Raw genomic sequence first — 16996 nt, forward strand, 5'->3', positions numbered from 1 at the left:
GTGGGACGTGTTCAGCTGTCTAAATGAAACAAGTGAACAACAGATGATACTCATCTTACAAATGCTGATGTGTGGAATATGGACGGACAGAAGTATGCATCAAGCACACATCTCTATCGATGAATGACTTGATAATGGGTTGGGCAAAAGTCCCTTCCAAGACAGTTTGTATGTTTTCGATTGTGCGTTTGGGGAAGTCATGATAATATATAATAATATGACATTTTATGTGACAGAAGCCAAGCAAACACTTTCAGGTTGAACAAAAGAGTTATTTTTGTTTGTCTTTTTAAAAAAAAAAATATTATTATGGCTTTACTCCATAGGATTTATAACTTTTCTCATAAACACACAATTATTCTCATAATTATGAAAGGATTCTGGAAAAAATATCAGATTATTTTTTAAGTACTTTTTGTCTCAAAAATAGAAAACATCTCTTATTATTTTTTGTCTCAAAAACAACATATATTTTATAAAAACAAACAATTTCCCTTTTATCAAAAATAATTTTTTCTTGAAATGATAATAGTTTTGAATAATAGTTGTTCCCCTTAAATGTTGACTTTTTTTTCTCAAAATTATATAAATAAAAATTTGGGGAAATGGAACAGCTTTTCTCGGGAGAAAAAACTGTTTCCTCAAAAATGGAATAAAAAAAAAATTCCCCTCAAAAGTATACTACTTTTTATATAAAATACAAAACTTTTTCTTGAAATGATACTATTTTAATATAATTTTTTTATTTTAAGACTTATTTTAAGATTTTAAGACTTAAAACAAATTCAGTTTTTTTTCCTGGAAAACAGATATATATGTATTTTTTTTTTATCAAAAAGATTCAAATATTTTTCTACTAAATAAAATAAAACTTTTTTTTCTTGAAAATCAAACACTTTTTTCCACCTTAAAAAAATTTGAATAGTTTTTTTCCTCAAAAATATAAAAATAAAATTCCAAAATTATTTTTTATTTATTCATGTATAATTTTATTCTTCATTATTTTTTCAGTAAAGAGAACATTTTATTCTCGAAATTAAAAAAAATGCCCCCAAAAGTGAACTACGTTCTTCTTGAAAATGAATCATTTAAAAAAAGAAACTTTTTTTGTCCTACATATGCAATGATTTCTTTCTGAAATATCCAAACCTTTTCCTTGACCTTTTTTTCCCCTCTTTTTTTTTCAACAATAAAAAAATTAATATACATGTCTCACCAGAACAATGAGGCCCCACCGAGACCCCCAATAGTCACATCAGTGATTCCGTCTCCATTGAGATCCATGACCCCATGTATGGACTGACCAAAGAATTTCATCTTGTCATCCTTTCCACCCGCCGGGATGTGCTACAGAGAGAACGCAGCAACTTTTGAATTCGTTTGACTAGAACAAATCCATGCATGAGCAGAAGCTGCTGCTCACCTGCACAAACTTCTCCTTGAGCGACCGCTTGCTGTCCCCATGGTAGACGTACACGCCCCCTCTGTGGTCATTCTCGAAGGGCGCTCCTATGGCCACGTCATTGAAGCCGTCGAGGTTGAGGTCCGACACGGCGGCGATGGCTGTGCCGAAGCGGGCGCCGCACGGCTCGTTTTTGTGCGTGCAGCCGGACGAGCTGGCGCTGCAGCACGACTGGTTGACGGGCTTTAGCGTGAATTCGAGGGCAAAGCGGCCATCCTGCAATGACGGGACATGGTACAGTAATTCAACTGTTACTCACTGAAAAAATTCTGATATTCAGGGTTTGTGTGCTCTTTCATTAATGTACTACTTTCCTATTTAGACAGGACGTTGATACCATGTTGTGGTATTTTAATGGGTTTCAGAAAGAGCACACAAAAATCACATTTATGGTTCATAATAGTTATTTTTAAAATAGGTAAATGCGAGGTATTGAGTCTCACTGTTCAGTCTACCTGCTTGAGCTTGTAGACGTACACTTGGCCCTGCTCGTCTCTGTCGGAACCCATGAACATGGGGGCGCCCACCAACAGGAGGTCCGTGTACGAGTCGCCGTCCACGTCAAGTGTCTGCAGCACGCTGCCAAAGTATGAACCAATCTGCGAGCAGGGCAGAGGTGGTTTGGTAATTGCTAAAGTGGTTTGTACAAAATGAACCTCTACTATGTTTAGACACGGGCTGGTGTACTGATGAGCAGGTTTGAGGTTTTGGGTTTGAATCCGCCGTTGGCCATGCACATCCAAGTCTGGATGCAACCCGACCGAAAAGCAAACAACTGTGGTTCCATCATTTTTCCATTGATCTTAGAGCCAATTGTGATGCAATAAAAAAATGAGAAGCTGACTAAGCATTGTAATGGGAATAAATAAATAAATAAATATGCCCTTTGTGGCTGACTTTTTTTCTGCACCTATCCATTTTGAACAAAATTGGAAGTCTCAATTGTATCGAACCGCACTATATTCACTGCTAAAAAAGCATCCAGACTTTTAATCTTGAGATGACATAATACAGCACGGCTCCCACAAAGTGAGGAAAGTGACACTTCAATTGATCTAGACAGTAAATACATTAGTCATAAACATTAGTCATAAACATATTTTCACCACTTTAAATTGGTCAATAGTAAGTAAAAAATAATACAAAACATATATACTACCTTTGATCAGATTTAAAAAAACAAACAAGTTTTTAAGGTGTATTATATGAGAACTTGTTAACTATAATTCTACATTTAAAAAATAGGTTTAAAAAAGTAAAATTGAACACAAAAAAAAAACACTATTTTTTTTAATTAATTATAAATAAAATAAGGAATAATTAATTTATTATTAAAATAAAATAAACTTCAACTTACCTATAATTATAAATAACAAAATACCAGCTGAACTTGAATGATGATGATGATGATGGCGATGATTATTATTATTTATATCTACTATACATAGTAGATCTTTTTTAACCTCATTTACAAATGATATGGTCCAGTTATCCATCCTTTTTTTTAATACCTTATATTCTCACTCAGTCTGTGGATGAGCCACTACATCCAAGACTGCTTGACAGCCAATCACAGAGCACATATAGACAAACAAGCATTCACACTCACATTCACACCTAAGGCGGAAATCTGTCATATTTAAAAATCATGTGGCACTTGAGCACAAAAGTTTCCACGTCCAGCTCTGAACTTCATAAAATAAAATTCACACATATCCCAAACCTCATAATACAAGCAGGATCAAGTCGAGGTAAAATCTCTGAAAAATCTCTTTCGTTCTTCCCAATTCTAAACACTGGGTTTTCAGTTTTTCCAAGTAAGCTCACCTGTTGTCCTTCAAGCGTCTGCAAGACGACAACATCCTTGTCCTCCACCCGGTAGACGACAACGCGGCCCGTGTGGTTGTACCGCGGCGCCCCCGTGATGTACAGCACCCCGTCGGGCGTGGATGCCGACTGGACGTCATAACCTACAGGAACAAACAGACGGCCGAACTGTTTACGTCTCACTTTTCAAGGGGGAAGCGATAAAGCACTGAGAATTGGCAGGACAATGCATAGCTCGGCTGAGAAGGACACAGAAGGAAGGCAGACAAAATGCATTAAGCGGGAGCGGGTTTGCCAACAGCTGAGTTTACGGTACACCAGCCTGGAACGCAGAATCAGTGGAGTGTGCTCTTCATAAACGACAGCTAGATTAAATAAATCGATATTAAGATGCCGCGGTTGCTGTTACAGGCCATAAAAGGCAAGGAGATGCGCAGGCAAAGTGACGTAAATTACTTTAATGACATCGGAGCAGGCATCCGCGGCCAAAGTAGATCAAACTGAAAAACTGTATATTTATCCTGCAGCTGTAAAATGTTGGCGGAAGCTAAACTTCGGACAAACATGTAAATACAAAAAGTCTCATTTTGGACTCACCAAGATAGCCGGCCAGTCTTTCGTACCCGGCTTCCCTTTCAGGGTCAAAGAAGTGGTTCTTCTCCGGATAAATGGCTCCATCGTCGGTGTGCATGATCACCGTGCCGTTCCAGTCGTACGCTCCCACCGCTCCCAGTAATAAGCCGTCCTATGGATGACATCACATAGCATGAAGTTTAATATCAATTTATTTTATTTTTATTTATTTTTTAATTTTTCTTTATTATTTTTTTTCTTGGGGGAGAGCTCAGTATTGATCATTTGACATGTCATCATCATTGTTCTCCCTTTTTATTTTATTTATTTATTTATTTATTTTTATTTATTTATTTTTTATTTATTTTTGGTGTGTGTGTGTGTGTGTGTGTGCGTGCGTGCGTGCGTGCGTGTAAAAAAAAGTTTAATATCAATTTAGATCTCGCAAGAAACACCACGCAGCACTGAACGCATCACTTGGAGAGAGATGAAAACAATGTAGGAGGACGAGGACATTTTTACAAGAGTGTAAGGGATTAAACTAGAGACTGTGGAGGTGTGTGCCGCACTAAAGCCCATCTTTTTTTCTGGTGGGTATTTTTTACAACAATTTTTCCTCTTTTCAATAATTTCTTAAAAACTTCTTCTTTTTATTGAAACATGTTCAAGGAAAAAGTCAGATAAGAGAAAAAAGTATTTAATTTTTGAGAAAATAGTTGGGTATTTCAAATAAAAAATTATAGTTTAATACAAAAAAAAACAATTAGCGGCATATATTTTAAAGAAAAAAGGTTTTATATTTATGAGATTTTTTTGTGTGTGGAAAAAGCTTAAAAGTTACAATATTTTAAGAACGTAGTTGTGTATTTTCTAGAAAAAAGTCTTAATTTTTCTAAAATAAATCAAGTTAAAGTTAAAATTATTCAATTTTAGAGAAAAAAAAGTTTTCTATTTTGGGGTTTAGTTTGGGATAAAGTTTGATATTCTGTAGAACAAAAGTTGTATGTTTTTGAGATTTTCGGGGCGTCAGGCGATTAAAGTTTTTAATCGTAATTAATCGCATGACTTCACTAGTTAACTCGCGATTAATCACACATTTTATGTACAAAACTAAATGTACAATAAAAAAAATCTAGATTTTCAGCAAAAGTGGAAAAAAAAGTTAAAACTAATAGAAATAGTTCAAATGAATTTTTAACGTTTATAGCTGTCAATGGCAGTTAATGAGTTAAAAGTCATATGACAAACAACAATGAAGGAGAATGAGAGCTGTCTATTTATTTCTCATTAAAAACATTTTATTTTTTAATAATGTATTTTCGTCTCCTTTTGGATCATATTTTCCTTTACATTTTTCCAAATTGAATAATAACTGTTGTTCACTCATGTATGAATGTAATGAATGTTGAGTACTTTATGCACTACGGCCCTAAATATAACCCGCTTCTTTTGTGTACAGGAAAGATGTTTGTCTAACAGGAAGGGCCGGGAAAACAGCGGTAATTAAACATGTCAGGATGCTCCTTCAACCCGTAACTGTTAAAGTTGAGGCCTCACGCATCAACTACAAGAACAAATCCGTTTAACTGCGTCATTGAGACGAGTCATACAGAGAGAGAGAGAGAGAGAGAGCGAGCGAGAACGCATACACAACATGATCAGGGAAGCGATAATCTGGCGGGTCAAGAGGCGGGCAAGAGACACCAGAGGGAAGCTGACTGTTTTCAAACGAACATACACTAGGAAACGGCTAATGAATGAACGCATGAGGCATGTGAACAGCAGAAAGTTGTTGTCGTCCCTCCTGAAGCCACCGCCTGATTTTACATCCCGCGCTTTCTCGTGTTTTGCACAATCACACGAAATGCCATCAGTGCATGGGCTCGACGGGAAGACACTGAGGCTCTTGTATCTGGAAGCGTCAATCGGCAAGGCGAATCCCCAAAGGGTAGACCATGCACAAGAGATAACGCTTGTGTCTTGAGTTCACCGCTTCGGTCATCAGATAAAAATTAGGCCCACGGAAACTAGGCTGTCACGATAGTCCACTACCCAGGATCCATCTCAAATTCCATTGTTCTCAGTCTTGCCACAGCCAGCCATAATGGTTTGTACCATTTTGAGCAGTCTCTTGATGTGCTACTTTTTTTTTTTTAATCGCCTGATAAATACTTACAGTACAGAGTCAGACTTTAAATTCCTTGGCTATAGACTTACTTTGGAAGCATGAGCGCTAAACCCAGCTTGTGACATTTCCATGTCGAAGGACGAGGTGAAATTGCCGGTCGTAGCTGCAGGAGAAAAAAAAGGGACAAATGTTACAAACGCACGATGCGTAATAACTTTGATTGACTTTGAATTAACCTTCCAGAGCAAAGATCTTGCTGCCAAGCGCATCGACGATGGTCAGCAGCGCCACCTCGTCCGACACGTTAAAGAAGTGGTCACGTAGCGGTTGACTAGAGATGGACGCGATCTCCCTGATGAACTTCTGCACGTCCTCAGCACTTTTGTTTTGTCGGTTATAGTCGCCCAGAACCTGGACGCCAGAATATTTGCATGTAAGACATTTGAAAATTCCACACATGGCTTAGTCACAACATGTTAATATTAAATAGGATAGCTGGATTAAAAAAACTTTTTTTTTTTTGTCTAAAAAAATAAAATTATAAGTAATTCAAGATGAAGGCTAGGCTTACTACCTACAACTGGACTTTTTGACAACTTTACAGTCAAAACATGATTTTAAGCTAAGCTCAGCCTCAGCTAACTTACTAGCGTACTCTTTAACTGTTTCTCTGTCAAAAAAAATAAAATAAAAAGACAAACATAAGCTAAAGGAGACTAATTAGCTGCTAGCCAGACTTTGGGACAATTTTCCAGTCAAAACAAGACTGTAAATTAAGCCAAGTTAGGCTAACAAGCGGCTCGCTGGACTGCTGTCTTGGTTTTTATACTATTATTTAGTCAAAACCAAACTTTATTGTAAAATACATTAGGTTAGCTATTATCTGAACTTCTTGCCTCTTTCACAGTCAGTGAGACTAGCGAGGATATCCACGCTATGTTAAATTATGAAATTATTTCCAGTCAAAATAAGACTTTTATTCAAGATATGCTAGGTTAACTAGCCAAAAGCTAGACTTATCGATAGTTTAATTTTATTTATTTTTTTATCATCCTAAGACTTTAAAGTATGCTAACCTTTGGTCATTTACTGCTAGCTAGATTTGTAACCATTTTCTGCTCAAACAAGACATTCTTGTAGTCTGCACTAGGCTTTACCATATTACTGTCACAATACAGCTTTAGCGTGAGCTTCCGAGGTGGACTTTGTGACTGTTTTCCGCTCAGAGTAAGACTTTAAAGTAGGCTAGGCTGGGCGAGCCAGCCACAAGCCAAACATTTTGACTGTTTGGAAACATGACTTTAATTTAAGGTCTTTTAACTACTGGTAGATGGTAGGCCAACTTTTCGACAGCTTTCCTGTCAAAACAATACTTTAATGTAAGATGGATTCAGCTGATTAGCTAGCTAGCTAGCTAATTAGCTAGCTGTTAACTAGTCTATCTGATCATTTTCCATGGTAGTTAGGCGTGGCTAACATTTTTCAAGGCATTGTAATATTTTAATGTAAAGAAGGTTAGGCCAACTAACCTTTGACTAAACTATTTGCTGTCTTCCAGTCAAAACGAGACTTAATGTAAGCTTGAGTTGGCAACTGGCTGCAAGCTACCGTTTGACTGTGTTTTATAATTTTCCTAAAACAACAGTTACTATAAATTACTTATTTGTTTTTTGTTTTTTTTTAACAGGAAAAATTGTCTAACTTAGCTAACGGAATATTTTCCTCGACTTATTTATGGTAGCCACACAACTGCTAGCTTTCAAAGTAAACAACACCAAAAAAAAATAAAACATTTCCACCTACAGCAATGCCAAACCTCTCGATGCCATCCTCCTCACAGTCCTCGATGACCGGGTTGAGGTTGTGAAAGTCATGCGACTCTCCGTCAGTCACGATCACCATAACTTTCTTTACACCGGGTCGCGCGCCTCGCTCCGGCATGAACGCCTCTCTCCTAGAAAAGTGGGAAAAGTGTGCTTACTTTTGCGCAATTCTGGCCTCATTAGAATGAGCAGTGGTGTGCTGCTGTCTTTAACAAGCATTTGGATGTCATTACCAAGGCCCGGAAATTATAATCACCGTCTTGTGACTCATAGGCCACCACCATGAGCTAACAGAAACTTTAGATTCGTACCTAAGAAATATACGTGACTTCAGCGGGCGGTTAGATTAGCAAAATAAGGCTTACTAGCTCTTAGTAAGCTAGGCAAGGCAAAGTTGTTGCTCTCCAGTAAAAATGACATTTTTATCAGCTACAATAACTCTAACAATAACTTTTCTAGTCAAAACGTGATTTTAATAAGAGATAGATTAGAATAAATATCAGCTTGCTGGACTTTTTACATTTAAAATGACACTACATAAGCTAGGCTAACTAACTACAGCAGTTGCTAGCTAGAGTATTTTCCCATCAAAATGAAAATCATAAGCTAAGCTAGACTAACAAACCACAAGCCACGCTTTTGAACTGTTTTCATTCAAACAAAGATGACATGCATACATTACAATCACACCAGTTTTGCGGCATTATGACAAGCCGTGGGTGTGTTTCTGTCATTAAAGAGAATTTGGTTGTCATTGCCAAAGCCCGGAAATTATGATTACTGTCTCGTGACTCACAGGCGACCGGCCGCCATGATCTCACAGAAAGCTTGTTGGCGTGGTACCTGGCAGTGTCGATGCCCAGGAAAGTCATTGTTTTGAAGCCGGTCTGCTGTGGGAGCTCACGTACGAAATCCAGCAGGGCGGCGGTATTATCAAACTGGCTCAGGTTGACGCGGTGCGTTACTGTCTCACCGTAGGACACGATGCCAACCTGGAAAACACCAAAGAAATGCTCATTTTCCTCTCTTTCTATTCTCCGTTTCAAAGTCGCGCCCGTCGCCTGCCGAGGATGTGGTCTTGGACTCGGGTGGTGACTTTCCAGATGACTTTCCAGAGTTTCCCCTCTGGAAAAGTCCACATGCTCGGCGCCAGATTGATTCAAGCGTAATAAAAATAACTATTCACAGCTCAGAGTAGACAATAAATGAGCACGCCGCATTCAAGAGCAGAAACTGACTTGCGAGAGTTTGGGTCCGATCTGAATGTTCTCGATGAAGCGGACCAGGAAATCGATAATGCTTGTCCACGGGTAGATGCTGTTGGAGCCGTCCAGGACGATCACGATGTCCAGCTCCTTGGCACACTCTGGAAAAAGAATAGTCATATATTTCACCATGGATGTGAGGGGAAATTTGGGGATCAATGTTGGGGTCTTGGATAGTAAGTACTGCTGCAATGAGCCTATTTGGGAAATGGGATAACACACCTTGAATGCCAGGTGCCAGTGAGTTGAGAACCTGGAAGGACGAGCTGACGTTGGCACAAACCCCTGAGATGTACTGCTGCTGACCGCACATGTAGCCGTACTGAGGACCACATGCCTAAAGACACACACACAAAACACACAAAGTTGGAGCATGACATGTGAAACACAGTCAACTGAACACACACTGAAATTATCCATCCATCATCCATAATCCGAACCACCTATCCTCACTAATTTATTCGTAAAAACTGAAATCATTGCCGCCTCCAAGTAACCCAAAAATTCTGGCATTTTTCCACCCCCAAATTTTTTTTGTATGCAATTATACGATTTTTTTTTTTTTACAATTTAGTAATGTTCATACAAAAAAAAAAACGGGAGAAAAATTTATTGTTATGGGTGGATTATTATTATTTTTTTTTTTAAATAAATTAAATAATTAATTAATTCAGTGATTCTAAAATGTAGAATTTCAAACAATGGAGTGGGGTTCTCATACCACAAAAAATTTAGATTGGCTGGATCAGGATCGGACGATATTTAGCATTTTATGCAAAATAGGTGATCGGCAACCAGTTCAGGGTGTACCCCGCCTACTGCCCGAAGCCAGCTGGGATAGGCTCCAGCACCCCCGCGACCCTTGTGAGGAAAAAGCGGCCAAGAAAATGGATGGATGGATAGGTGATCGGTTCTAATTATATAAATAGAGTTGACCGATAGATCAATGACGTCATTGATCGGCCTTACGAAATGAGACATTACATGCTATATTTAATGTTTAAGTGTTGTTTAAAGATTTTTTTTATTTCTTTTCTCTCTCGACGCATTTCAATTGACATAAGTTATACGAGGGTTTTCACTCTTCGTGAATACCGCGAACGGCGGTGGTTGACTATTGAGTAAATATAAGTTTTTAAAATAGATATATTCCTCCATCTTCTGACTATTTTTTTTTCAAACTCAATCGCTGATCGGCCGAAAAATCCTAAAAAAAGAGTATCATTAATAGGAAACTACTATAATGCCAAAATAAAACTGCTGTATTGTAGTTCATTGTTTTTTTTGTTTGTTTTTTACTTAATGGCATAATATGTATAAAATCATACTGAAATGTCATGAGAACTGAGTGTGTAATGAAAAAAGAACGTTTGTGAGTTCATCGCTATAAAAAGTGCATTTCCACAGTTGATTCACAGCATCCTGTCCCGTTCCCAGAGCACGGCGGGCGAAACAGAGAGCGTCGAGCATTAAAGTTCCCACAGATGAGTGCAAAGGTCTCGTGAACAGTGAACACGCTTTTTATTTATGGTATAGAATTGTCACGTAAGTACTGTATGGTATGGTACTGGGCAACTTACCAAGAATCCGCCGCTGGGATTGGTCACGAGCGTGGTTCCCATGGTCATGTTCTCCTTGACTTCGTGTAAATTGGGAACGGTGGTGTGTTCTGCAAGAAACACAGAAGAATAAACAAGAGAGCGCACACAGGAAGAGCAGCTGGTCAAATTCCAATTTCAATTTTTTCTTGAGGAAAAGAGAGATATTTGTTATAATTTAGGATCATAATTAATACATTTCTTACAATTTTTTATCCAAATAAATAACAACAGTAATACATAAAACACTTTATTAAATAAATCAATATTTTTCTTTTTGTAATACATATTTTTGTTTTATACCTCATAATGGATTTATTTAATATCAATACGCATGCATGTTTTTTTTTATTTGTTATTTAAAATTTCATAACCAATATGTTTCTTACTCATTTTTATCCAAATAAATAACAACAGTAATATATAAAACTCTTTATTAAATAAATCAATATTTTTCTTTTAGTAATGCATATTTTTGTTTTATACCTCATAATGGATTTAGTTAATAAATGCATGATTTTTTTATTTGTTATTTATAATTTTAGCAATGTATTTTAAAAATAAACTTTTTCATTGGAATTAATTCAATAATATAATTGTTTTTTTTTTGCTTTATGCACTAACTCCCCTACAAATTCTGCCGAGCAACAAGTGACCACACAAACATGTGACATGACAAAAAAAAAAAAAAGATGACTAGCTTTAGGGTCGATAGAAATTCTGCCTAGCAACAAATGACAAGAAACAAAATTATCTATGCGTTTCTGTTGACCAAAACTGCTACTGCACTTTTTCCAATATAAAAAAAAGCTGTAAACATACCGCATGTAACACTTGAGGATTAGCGAGATGCCTCGACAGAGTTAAGCAATCACAACATGTGGCTAATGTTAGCATGTTGTTACAATGTGTTTCATTTAACTTTGGAATCTGCTTCCTATTCACATGTGTTTTCCTAACAAATATAAAAATAAAAAATAAATCTGTTAGGAAGTACATTGCTGTCTTGGTTGCTGACTTGGCCATTTCTTTTCTTTCCTTTAAAAAAAAAAAATCCAAAAACAGGAAGTGCACAAACACAACAGGAAAAAGCTATCTGTCTGTTAGCATTATGTAGCTTCCTCAGTGTAACAAACTGGAGGAATTATAGCAGCGTTAATGAGGGATGCGGGAAGATGCAAAGCCCCCCGGAGCTCATGGGTTTTCCGTGTTTTTAAGTACTTTCAATGCACTCACATGACAAAGAAATAGACAAAACAACAGCATAAATTTTCAATGTATATTGAACTATCCCATATAAAATGGCAGTTTTAGTCAACTCAAAATCAGTCACATTCAAAAACATTGGACTGCCTTTGCTTTTAAAAATTATCACTGAGAATATCATCATATCTAACTAATGTGATTACTAAGTTAACACATAAATAATGTTGAAGAGTTCAAATTTCATGAACAAATAATTGTATCATGACCAAATGAAAAGTAACTCATATTAGAGCATACCACAAATGTCTTTGTTATAGCAGAAGATGTTATCTGTCGGAGTCATGTGCATACACAATGAACTACAAAAAAAAATAATATATATATATATATTTTTTTTTTTGGGGGGGGAGATAAAAAAAGCGGAATTCCGCGAATTAGCGGAAAAATCACATCCCTGCTAACTATATTTAAAAATAAAATAAAATTTCATGATTGAACACATTATGAGAATAAAACTGTTGAGTGAGTAGGATGCCCACCGCTGGCGTAGACAAACCCCAGCAGTTAGCCAAGAGCTATTTAATGTTTATCTATTTAATGAAGCTGTAATTACATATGGAGTGCCCATTAAGCCCGTGTTGTTTACTCTGATGGGCCTCGCTTCCCATCAGCCAGAGACACTTGTAAGCACTACAACTATGTACACACACAGACACAAAAATGACCTTTCTTACCTGGCAGCTGTAGTTTAACACATGTACTGTCCCCCCTGCCCACAGGACACTTGTAGACGTCGCCAGTTCGTGTCGCCGGCTGGCCCGACAGCGGCGAGCCAATCAGAACCCTACATTATGAAGACAAAAAAAAAATGTGTTTCATAGCTGCAATAACAAGCCCAATCGTTCATTTTGCCTCCGTAAGAGCTGTTGTTATTTAGTTTATGGGTCTCGTTATGAGAATTGTATTTTGTCTTTAAATTGTATGACAGTATCGGACACATGAGTTCATGCATGCGTGAGCTGGGCCACATGACCTGCTGTGTAAACTGATGCTAAAAAGAGCCGCTCGTCGTCTAAACACCGCCGCTTATTAACATTCCTCGGCTCTAATGAGGCCTAAGGGTCTGAAACATCGTCCGGAAAAAAAACGCTCAAATTCATAGGTGAAGATGCTTTTAACTTATTCACTCCCAGCCATTTTCACTGAAGCAACCCCCTTCGCTCCCGGCTGTTTTACTGGATTTTGACTGATTTTGCAAGGCCCACAGAATATTGTGTTCTATTGCTATAAAAACATGGAACCCACCAAAAGAAAGATTAGAGTCTCTTCTTTCATCATGAAAAAGGTATATTTCTATCTGTTTCCATTTTGCAGCAATTAGAATTAGAATATAGCTAAGTTTCATCATTATTCACAAATCTGTTAAAACAGTGGGGAAAAGAGCTCTTTGCAACATGGCCCTGGTTGATCTCTTATACTTTGCTGCCACCTGCTGGCCGTTTTTTGTAATAACTACCATTACTGCAAGCGTTCTCTTGGGTTCAGAGGCTGCATCAAAGCCTGCTCTAGCATAAAATAAAACATTAAAAACGTATAAATACGTCTTTGGGAACATGGTAATATTTAGAATAGAACGTATTTATACGTTTTGGGAGCAAATGAGTTAAGTTCGGCGTTGTCAAGTTAGCATCAAAATTTGCATTAGTGTGACACAAAGTCGGAATTATATGAAATAAATATACATTGAATTTTGAATTAAAGATTTACAGGAATAATCATAATTTTGTATAAAAAAATCTAAAAGAACACCAGCTAGCTAAACAATAGTCGGAAAATTACATGAAAAGTCATAATTACACAAAAACAAAATTGAAAATCACTGTCAAAAAGCTGTAATTTATTAAAATTACTTAAAGGGGAAATCAAGCCAAAAATGTTCTTTACAATAATATGTTCTATGCAACCCCTCAAGTCTAGCATTCTGATTAATATTGTGTTTTTTTTATTTGAGTTACGCAGCAAAATCTACAATTTTTTTATACATCCCACGGGGCGGACACATAGACTCCCCCCCCCCAGTGGGCTGAGAGACTGTACCAGTTTGTGGTAGACATACATCTATGACCAGCCCTGATGTCGTCACGGCAACCTGTTGCAACACCGACGTTATCAACACGCCCCGAACGTGTCATTCCCAGACGTTCTCCATCACTCCCCCTTTTTATGTTTCATTTTTTTCTCGCCATCTGCACTCCCACCATTGCTCGGACCTCTTTGGCCGATTACGTAAAATAAGTGTTATCTTGGAAAAAAAAAGGGGGTGGGGGGGGGGGGGGGGTAAAGGGCAGGGGGGCCGCAGACGATAGCTCAAAGTGAATTACTTCAACTCGTCTCACATGGCTCCGATAAGGCGAGACAGCGGCAGGTACGCAACAGATAGAAAAGCTGTTTGCCTAACTCTAATCTTGTTCGACTCACATTGAGAAGTAGATGCAGTATATATATATATATATATATATATATATATATATATATATATATATAGATATCTCAAGAGAATTGTTGAAATTGTGGCTGGTGATACAACTTGTTGCTAGGCAGAATTGGGAAAAAGAGAATACAGGAACATAACAGAGAAAGGACAGGAAGCGATGACAAAAAACATTATATGAGAAAATTATCTGCTAAACAGCACTATACTCATGAGTTGTTTTTTTTTAGACATTCATTTCAAAATTGGCAAATTAAATTAAATCCAATTTTAATTACTACTCTGTAAAAACACTTTATTACGTTACATTTTAATCACTTTACTAAATCAATCACTACTGAAATTAAAATTACCACTACAGTACTATGAATAAATCACCATTAAAACTAAATTAAATTTCATTGAATTATTACATAGGAATCACTAGTCTGGAAGAAAATTTCTTAAAATTATATTTTGAGTTTAATTTGAATCTCTAGTATTTAAGAAAATATATACCCGTCGTTATTTCTAATTTGTATCATTACTACTACTACTACTACTACTACTACATTAAATTATTTATAAATTTATAAAATTTAAAACTAAAATAGAATTTTTGATAGAATTGAATCACTAATTTGTTAGGAAAAATGTAACAAAAAAATAAAATAAATAATAAAACATATTTCTGTATTACTGCACCATGTGCTAAATAAAATAAAATAACAAAAAAATAAAAACAAATACAATATTAAGCCTTTTGAATGAATCCAGTCTCACCATTTGCCCTCACTGTTTTCAAACTGCTGGACGGTGTAGCCAAACATGTCCTCCAGCGGGCCACTGAAGGACAAGCTATTCTTTTGATCCACGTTGAAGGACAACACACATACCAGCAGCACTGTGGGGGGGAAAAAAATAAATAAAAAGGTTTACACAGGAACACACGATGAAATACATACACAAATCCTGAAATGGGAAACTATAGTTTGCCAAACATCAACCTAATTACAGTATACTGAAAATAAACATATGTAGTCCTAAAATGTGAATGTAATGAGCTCAAATGAAATTTTCTGGTGACCGAGCCACAACGTCTACTGTATATACACAGTAGCTCCTGTTGTAGTAATACGCTGCAGGGATGAACTGAGTGAACCACGCACACAATGACGTGGTGCCATTTTGGAGGACACATAAGGAATGTCAAGCATCACCGTGAAGCGCTTTGCCCCCAAACTTGTCTGACCCTCGGAACAAAGACTTCTTCTCTACGCCGAACGCTATCGCTATGAATCATTGTGAGCGCGCCACAAAGGCGCCTTTTTACTGTATGTATGTGCTGTGCAAAAAATGAATTTGTCCAGTGGAACTTGTTGGTGAGGGCAAGGCAGAGGGATGGAAATGAGACAACGCTACCGGCGGCCAACAAATAACTTGCAGCTGCTTGCTGGGAAACAATGGACTTGGCCACAATGATCGTTATTTGATTTGTGACAGCTTGTTATGTAGGTTTGAACTCGGCTGCAAAAAAATGCCTCCCAGAGGATGATAATGAGGATGATTACTATCTCAAGACAGGAAATCCTGTGCTGGCCACTGTTTGTAGTTGTGTGGGGGTGAGTTTGGATAGTGAAGTTGGTTGGGTTTGTGGGTGGTTGGTCATCAGTTGGTTGGATGGTCAGTCATTCAGTTGATAGTTGGTTAGACTGACACGATGGTCACATGGTTTGGGCGGCTAGTTGGATAGTCATTCCAGTCTGTCACTCAGTTGCTAGGTTAAGGAGACGCCCACTAATTTACGTACTCGGTTTCTCAAGCTGTTGAGTAGTTTGGTTGGTTGGACAGTCTGTCAATCAATGAATTGGTTGACTGGATGATCAGTCCTTTGGATGATTGGTTGGATGAACAGTCACTTGGCCACGTTGGACATACAGGCAGTCTTTTGATTGGTTGATCGGAAAGTCAGTCATTCAAATCATTAGTTGCGTGGAAAGTCATTCCCTTGGTTGATTGGTGAGCTGGATGGATGGTTAGTTACTTAGTCGATGGATTAGGAGGATCTCAGTCTGTCAATCTGTTGATTAGTTTGGCTGGTCAGTTAGATAGCCAATCATAGTTGGTTGACCGGGTGGATGATTAGTCTGTTGGTTGAATGGTTGGTTGGACAGTTAGTCAGTTGGGTACATTATTCAGTTTATTGGCTAGACAGTCTGCCAATCTGTTGATCAGTTTGGTTACTTTGGTTGGTTGGTTAGATAGTCATTCAATCCATTGGTCAGGTAAATGGTCAGTCCTTTGGTTGATTGGTTGGTCTGTCAGTCCGTTGGATAGTTTTCTTGGTTAGTTAGTAATTGAGCTGATCGTTTTGAGAGTCACTCTGTCTGGGTTCATTCAATCAATCAGTTTGTTAGACAGTCATGCAGTCCATTGGTTGGGTGAACAAATAGTCAGTTCTTTGGTTGATTGGTTTGTTAATTTGGTCGGTTAGTTATGTTTACTAAATCGATTAGGTGGACTGTCTGTCCTCTGATTAGATGCTTGGTTAATAGACCAGTCAGTCAATTGGCTTTGGGGGTTGATTCTAGACCAGGGGTGGGCACACTCGGTCCTCGGGGGCCGGAGTCCTGCAGTTTTTGGA

General features: G+C 37.6%; 1 protein-coding gene across 5 annotated transcripts in view; it reads right to left on the reverse strand.

Moving 5' to 3' along the window:
• Window positions 1–16996, reverse strand: part of itga1 (integrin, alpha 1) — a 58681-nt gene that overhangs the window by 14600 nt on the left and 27085 nt on the right. For all 5 annotated transcript variants that reach the window (XM_077542431.1, XM_077542429.1, XM_077542427.1 and 2 more), the window contains 14 exons: window positions 15136–15256; window positions 12617–12726; window positions 10659–10747; window positions 9301–9415; window positions 9052–9179; window positions 8657–8805; window positions 7794–7944; window positions 6227–6401; window positions 6080–6153; window positions 3887–4034; window positions 3290–3432; window positions 1918–2061; window positions 1424–1678; window positions 1217–1347 (listed from right to left, as the gene is read on the reverse strand). In XM_077542431.1, the coding sequence (XP_077398557.1) occupies window positions 1217–1347; window positions 1424–1678; window positions 1918–2061; window positions 3290–3432; window positions 3887–4034; window positions 6080–6153; window positions 6227–6401; window positions 7794–7944; window positions 8657–8805; window positions 9052–9179; window positions 9301–9415; window positions 10659–10747; window positions 12617–12726; window positions 15136–15256 (1933 nt within the window). The remainder of the gene's footprint in view (window positions 1–1216; window positions 1348–1423; window positions 1679–1917; window positions 2062–3289; window positions 3433–3886; window positions 4035–6079; window positions 6154–6226; window positions 6402–7793; window positions 7945–8656; window positions 8806–9051; window positions 9180–9300; window positions 9416–10658; window positions 10748–12616; window positions 12727–15135; window positions 15257–16996) is intronic.

The sequence above is a fragment of the Vanacampus margaritifer genome, chromosome 14 (assembly GCF_051991255.1).
Source record: "Vanacampus margaritifer isolate UIUO_Vmar chromosome 14, RoL_Vmar_1.0, whole genome shotgun sequence".
Lineage (NCBI taxonomy): Eukaryota > Metazoa > Chordata > Actinopteri > Syngnathiformes > Syngnathidae > Vanacampus > Vanacampus margaritifer.